General features: G+C 31.9%; 1 protein-coding gene across 1 annotated transcript in view; it reads left to right on the forward strand.

Moving 5' to 3' along the window:
- ALX1 (ALX homeobox 1) overlaps window positions 1–7,460 on the forward strand; it is a 21,470-nt gene extending 14,010 nt beyond the window's left edge. The window contains exon 4 of the mRNA XM_008687658.1: window positions 7,140–7,460. Within this exon, the coding sequence (XP_008685880.1) occupies window positions 7,140–7,460 (321 nt within the window). The remainder of the gene's footprint in view (window positions 1–7,139) is intronic.
- The last annotated feature ends 346 nt before the right edge of the window (window positions 7,461–7,806 follow it).

Below are 7,806 nucleotides of genomic sequence, written 5' to 3' on the forward strand. Positions count from 1 at the left end.
TTTTTTTTTTTTTTTTTTTTTGCTTTTACTAGGTGATTGCTGTTAAAGCATTGAATGTAACTGAATTGGTCATGAGTATTTTATAGTTTAAGAGGAAAGAATAAATTAATAAATTGAGTAGTTTACCAAAATAAATATATATGTAAAAATAAATGATTGAAGAGTGCTATTGTTGCTTATACACATAAAAACTACCTTACGGGGGATGGAGAAGAACCAGAGGGGCAATTAAGCCTGAGAAGTCTGTGCCAACAGACCTTGGGTTAAGACCTGCAGCACACATTGTTATTGCTAGTGTGAACTTATGATATATTTTAACTCAGAGTTTTTGCTCGCCATATTTATTAAGCCTCTAAATTTAAAAATATCCTGTGCAGATTAAAGTATTTGCATATTGGATTTATATTTTAAGTTATTAATTCACAAGGAAAACTTAATTTATATTTTAACCTTTGTTTCCTATAGTTGTGGATTTTGTTTTAATTGGGGAATTGTGTCATTAGAAATGAATCAAGTGCTGTCAACAATGGCTATCATGCATGTATTCAAATACATGAAAAATAATGTGACAGTTAATTGGAAAAGACTCCATGTTGATCACTGTTGCTGAATAATAAGTAAAATAGCAAATCCTAAGTGCTATTGCTTTATTCCCTCCTTAGGTGAGTTGGTTTGAAAAGTGTCATTTTAAGGCATATAGAGTGAGATTTCCTGTACGTCTTTTTAATGATCATGATTACCATACAGTTTAAGCACACATCCAACACTAAAAGAAGAGAAAAAAATGTCCTTAATGTTTCTTATACTTTTGACTTGGAGCACATATTTCAAAAAGCATTTAAGTGATGCAGAATTTAAACACATTTATGTGATGTCATTCTGAAAATTTCCAGACATTAACATATCTTATGAAGGTTAGTGCTCTTAATTTTTGCACTAAAAAGATACATATAATTATTTTTCTGTAAAGCAGTTTTCTTCTCAGATTTTTAGTCTCATATGATTGTTATATCTTACAGTGATTTTTTAATGGAAGATTCACTCTTGTTCCAAATCTCTGTACATATTTCTAAGATGGAATTTTATTTAAAAAATCAAAGTAGCAACCAATATTTAATATATGACCTTTTCCTGATAAATAATTTCTAATCACTTCAGCTTAATGATACTATATGTTGAAAAGGTATACTTTTGATATTTTTGAAATGTAAATTGATTCCAAAAAATCTTAATAATTATATGTTATCTGAATTATTTATGTGAAAATTATAGCTAATAAGTAGGCACTGATGAAAATGTACCCTTATTTCTGTCTTAGGTAGAACCTAAACATTAACCAAACAGGTTAATCTTTTCACAACGCTATTAACTTAATTGGGACTTTTTTTTTTTCCAGATGGACAAAGTATCAGTGTTTGAAACTTATTCACTTATTCTCTGGTAGCAAGTGAGACTTACTCACTGGTAGCAAATTCACTATTTAGAAAAACATTTATATTCTTTCTCCCTGACAGTAACTTCTTGATGTAGTTAGTAGAAAAGTTAATGGGACCCTAAAATTAGTCAATAACTAAAAATATCTGCAAGTTACTAAGTGTATGATTCTTATTAACATTTTATCACCCTAAATTTTAAAGGGAGGGTTATGCTAGTAAAGAATATAATGGCCTCTTAAAAAATTAAACTGCTTCTGAGGAAAGTCATGTTTGCATTTTTTAAAGAGACCATATAAAAAAATCTAGTAAATTATAGAAGTAATAATGTGGTAATAAATCTACATAGTAAGTATTGAATAATATACAAAGTGGTCAATAAATGTAAACATTCTCTCAAAGAGGAAAAACAAAAATCAACTTTTGGATTTTCTTGCAAAGAAGCTATTGCTAAAACGTTATTACAAATACCTCTTTGTGAATCCCTGATCTGTGTCCTTTTAAAGCAAACTTTACCGCCCGCAGGAAAGTGTGTAGGCATATGGTGTGAGGGTAGTATGAGTGTAGCATGATGTGTGTGTGTGTGTGTGTGTATGTGTGTACATATGGACATTGGTGGCAAGTAAGAGCCATCTATATATAGAAGAGGAATAAGGTTAAATAAACTTGTTTTAGTAGAAAAATATTTAGTTAGTTTTAGAGTTGCTTTAAAATTAAAGAATGATTATTACTCAATGATTTCATGTTATTAAGTGTGTCTCTTAGATCCAGATTAAATTCCATAGGGTGGTGTCTTCTAAATAGCACTAGCATTAGGAAATAGAATATATAATGCTGTCATGGAACTATTTGATGTTTTTATAAATCATGGTACTTTATAGCTAATGGAAAGACTAACAAACTTTCATTTCTTTTAAGAGGCTTTTTAAAAGTACGAAAAGTTGCTTGCTATAATAAAATCAGCAAATATATTAGAAATGTACACTAGGTTTAGTATACTAAAAATTTCTTTGTAGTTTTGATTATACAAAGAATATGTCAAGTTTCTAAGGTGAAGGTAAATGAGATTTATAATTTCTCATTCATTATTTACCATATTACTTCAACTCATGATGAATATATATCCACAGTGAAGAACTCATGTGTGTGTGTGTGTGTGTATAAAATGCATACATATATTGACCCTTTCTTTCCTGTGTATTACTTTTAATTCCTTGGAAGAAAAATGAGTGTTGAATGAATTTTATTTCTATTTGGAAAGAATCAGACAAAAAAACCAACTTTCCTCCTAAATTCAAAGTCATGGAATAATTAAGTGTTAACTTTTCATTTGATTAGAAAAACATTAAGGGGCAAATGTTCAAAGTAGAGTGTAGTAAGCCAGCTGAACCTCCATTTGTGCTAATGGGATGCAGTTGGCTAAGTTCCCTGGACGATGCTTTGAACGCACCCCTAGAACTTTTTAAAAATGTTGCGAAGCACATTAAAACATGGAATATTTTTAGATTTTCTACTCCTTTTAAACACAATAAAGAAGAAAAAATGTAAAGGCAGTCTTCTTCTTTTTTTTGGCACACAGGAAAGAAGGACGTGAGTATTATTTAATAATGGTGTTCCTGATTGTGAAGCTCTTTAATAATATACCGTTAGAGGCCCACAAAAAAACCCTAAAATTTATTTGGTGCTGAACTCCACCATTGGAGGTGTTTCTGAAATAGTCCAAAAAAGAAAAGTAGTAATCCTATTTAGGAAAAATAAAATAGATTCTTACATTGCAAAATCTAACAGCAAGTATAATATTTCTTCTAATGAGTGGGTGAGACTTTTGTGTGGCTTCTCTGTTAAGAAATATATGTACAGTTTTAGACAATATGACTTGTAGATTTGAGCACATGTTTTTAAAATGACCACTTGTATAAGAATAGAATTGGTGGAGGGATGGAGGGGCCATAGACTGAGCTCACCTTGACAGCAGGAAGATTTATTCAACCACAAGCTCTAACAGCTTTGTTGTTTGATCAAATAGTGCCTTTGAGGAATGCTTAAGAAAAAAAGACTCGTGTAATAATTGCCTAAGATATTTGAAGATTTTTACATGTAAGAAGGATGCTGCCTGTTCTGCATCATTTTAAAGAACAGAAATAGAAGTGATAGAGGAAGGTAACAGCTCACTTTTTACAGAGCTCTCCAAAAGGCAGTGAAAATTTTTTAAAGAGGTGAGCTTCTTATCACAGGAACTAAATATAATTGAAAGTGTACAAGGGGTTTTTGCATTTGGAAAGAAGTTGGACTTTAATAGTGTTGCCTCATCCCAGGTGATTTTCAGAATTCATGTATTATTGTCATTGTCATTATTTTAATACAGATCCCATAAGCTGCACCCCATACTTAATGAGTCAATCTCCAAGAAGATCTATCTGTGATGAGGAATAAGTACTTGATAGGAAAATAAAACTACCCAGGGAAATACAGTCAACAGTGTCCGGGGATGCAATTTTCATGATAATTATCAAGATTATACAGAATAGTGATTATAGAGCTCAAATTAGGAAACGAAATTTAGATATATTAGCATAAACTGTCCATAAGATTTTGGTTACACCTGCAAGATGGATCAGTTCAAATTTCATATTCTTCGATATTTTTCAGTCATTTAATAAATTTGTATTAAGTGCTTATCAGTATTGTGTCAGGCTGAAGGATGAAGAAAAAAATATGAGCAAACATCGGGGCTTTTGCTTTTAGAGAATAGAGCCTGTGACCCCGCACAAGGTGAGGATGACAAATAAGTAAATAACCAATTTCAACTTATAAGACTAGTTTTTATATCATTGTTGCATTTCTTAAGATTTTCTGGATTCAGATTTGACCTCTGCCATTGGAGTTACACATCTTGTGGAAGGTTCTTACGCCCTCTGTTTTATAGTTTTACCTTTTATAAAATGGGGGAACTAAAAGCAAAGAAGCATCTTTTAGAGTATAGAAATGATTAGACATCTTCCCAGTACATCTAATACCATGCACGTGGTAATTCAGTGCTAACCGTTAGCTACCATGAGCATGATTTTGGTTGTTGTCATCAGATGTTTAATCATCCGGAGGGAATGCTTCAGAGGAAGCAAAACCTCAATTCACTGGGGATGTTGTCTTTTATGATTTGCATCTAACTTTCACTATCAAAACCAACTAAAACCCTAAAGTCAGATGAAGACTTGCCAGCAATTTTTAAGTGAAAGAAAGATATGGGCTGGAGGAGAGAGAGATCAGGAAATAGGACATACCAGTAAAAATGTGCCACATTATCACTACCCATGGGACTACATGGGTATCTTCTCACATCCAACTAAAATATTGCTGTAGGAACTTGCTTGACCAGTCTGTTCTGTTCAGAAAACACTTCTTTCTATATGCCAGAAATTCTTTCACCAGAAGTAACACATTTAACTTGTTTGATCACGTCCAGATAAGAAGTTTTGATCAGAATAAAAATATCTGTCCATGCCATGGAAACTGGAGATTTATTTTCAACTTATAGGTAGATTAATGTGAATTATTTTAGGGAGAAAAAACTTTCCTAATTTACACTGATAGATAACTTTCCCCGTCTCTACCATCCTTACTTTCCTTCTTCTTTTGTTTTTTTACCTAGTTATTAAATATATTTCTATGCTTTTGGAATATGAGTAGATGATTTTAGTAATAAATTTCAACAATACTATGTATAAATTGAGGAATCCTTTAACAAACTTAAAATGTAAATAATCTTTCTCTACCGCTATTTTGCCTTTCATTTATTTTTTTCAAAAATAAGCAAGCAAGTTCACTTTCATTTCCTGAAAGCCCCTTTGTCAGACATGTGACTGTGGGTTTTGCAGTGTAGCACAATGGTTGATTGAATGTCAGAGGAAAATCACCCAGATCAAGTTAGAAGAGCTAGGTTGACAGAGTAATGACATTAACAGTCCCTCTTGCTGGTTTGAGATACATAACTCAGCCATCAGTGGCACCAATCATTATATTTTGGCTAACGTGGGATACGTTTAGTAGATCAGCCAAAATTAAAACGACATAGCCCAGGATGACTTAAAGATTAATAGAATATGCAAATCATTAAATATATCTATAGCTATGTCTCACAAATTTCATATATTTAAAGCAGCTTATAAATATATTTATATAAATAACTATTTCTAAAATAACACTGAAGTGAGAATTGTGCCAGTCTTTAAGCCCCAACTCACAGATGAAATTAGCTGTTCAGATTTTCCCTTACGTTTGAAACTGGTTAAGCAGTCTTTTCTTGAGTGACAGAGTAACATCTCTACCAGTGCAATGTAGAAGATTCATTAACATGTGATGCTATTAATTGAAAATAAGTTGTCTTAAAAAGGAAGATTTAAGCGTGGGTATTGGGAGACGACACCAGAGGTTATATGCAGTAGACTGGAATCTTTACGTAAAAATAAATATAAGCAAACATTATTCGTGTATGTGTTAAAAACAATGATGATATGATTCTAATTATCATGATTTTAAAAAAGGAAGCCAGATGTGGTAAACATAGGTATTACTGCTCCATTGTGGTTCACATTTTTGTAATAATATTGCAATATTGTAATAATGTTGCAATTTTTAAATTTTGTTTTCTAAGGCTTGAACTCTGTCTCATTTTCCTCAGCTCCTGAAGTTTACATGATTTTTCTCTGTGCTTCTCAGTAATGCATGTGAACACTGGCTTTTTTTTTTTTTTCCTTTCTTTGTTTTAATAGTTGGTCTAAGATACCTCCTATTTAAAACTCATATTACACAAATTCTATTTAGTGTCTCCTTTACATGCTAGTAAATTTAGAGAAATTTGTGTTTGTTTTTCCTTAATACTAAGAAATGTGAATTTTCTGGGCACAAGTGACAACCTACTTTTCAGTCTTAATTGTACTTTAATATATATAGTACTTTAATTGTACTCATGATATTTTTGCTAATACTAACATATTTTTCTCAGTTGTGCTTTCATTATTTGGTAATGGTCGTGTTTTAGAATTTTAAATTATTTTACATGTCACAATTCTGTTGCAACCTCAGTATATCATATAAAGCATAGAAAAAATGTTTAAAAAATATATATATAGCTCATATTCACAGAGCTATGTATTTAAGATTATAGGAAATAAAAAGCAATGAAAGGGTAAACATTTCCAATAGTGAGTTTAATTAAAAATATCTACAGAGTAAATATCAGGAATGGTTTCCAACAAAAGCTGCCACACTGAGTCCGACTATAGAACTTCAAAAAAATGCAATTGTGTCATTGAGTTTAGAAGGATGAAAACTATATTTAAACTTAAAACTGTATTTTAAACTGCTTTTGTAAACACATGAATTTATCATGAATCATGACTAAATCTAGATTTCATTTAAAAAATCACGACTATAAAAAGAATACTCAAGAGATTGACATGTTTTGAGAGTATTTTATGTGGTCAAGTATGTGGGTTTTGGTGATCTGTGGCAGTATAACAGATCGGCAGAATCTTTCAAATAATTATTTTTTAGTAATGACTTTCGGTACTCAGAATGTCATTACAAACCACCCAATGGGAGCAAACAATGCATAGTTGACAAAATTGAGTCAACACTGCTTAACAAATGTAAGGGAACAAAAGTGAGAATGCGTAAATGTAATATTTGTTGTTTTATATATTCCAGATTCAGAACAATTTGTGGGCAGGAAATGCGAGTGGTGGTTCTGTGGTTACTTCATGCATGTTACCACGTGACACTTCCTCCTGCATGACACCTTATTCTCACTCGCCTCGGACAGATTCCAGTTACACAGGGTTTTCAAACCACCAGAACCAGTTCAGCCACGTGCCCCTCAACAATTTTTTCACTGACTCTCTTCTTACTGGGGCTACCAATGGACATGCATTTGAAACAAAGCCAGAATTTGAAAGGAGGTCTTCCAGTATCGCAGTTCTTCGAATGAAAGCCAAGGAGCACACTGCCAATATTTCATGGGCCATGTAACATACAGTACTCTTTTATTTTTCTTTTAATGGCAAAGTAAAACATTCTATTTCTCATATTTAAAGGATACCACAATAAGCTGCTGTGTGAGGAATTGCTAAAGGTCAAGATATACAGTGAGACCAGCTTAAATGAATAGTTGTTATTATTTAACATTAAAATCTAAGAATGAACCTCTGAAAAGACTAAATAGATTTACCATCCATCAGTCTCCACAAACTCTGTTTTAGTAGTAAATTTTTTTTCCTATTGTACGAGTCGATGAAATACGATCATGCAACTTCTTAAAAGAATAAATGTATTAAACAAATTCCTCTGTTATAGATTGATTTATGTCAGTTCTGTA

This window comes from Ursus maritimus, unplaced genomic scaffold (assembly GCF_017311325.1).
Source record: "Ursus maritimus isolate PB19 unplaced genomic scaffold, ASM1731132v1 scaffold_21, whole genome shotgun sequence".
NCBI lineage: Eukaryota > Metazoa > Chordata > Mammalia > Carnivora > Ursidae > Ursus > Ursus maritimus.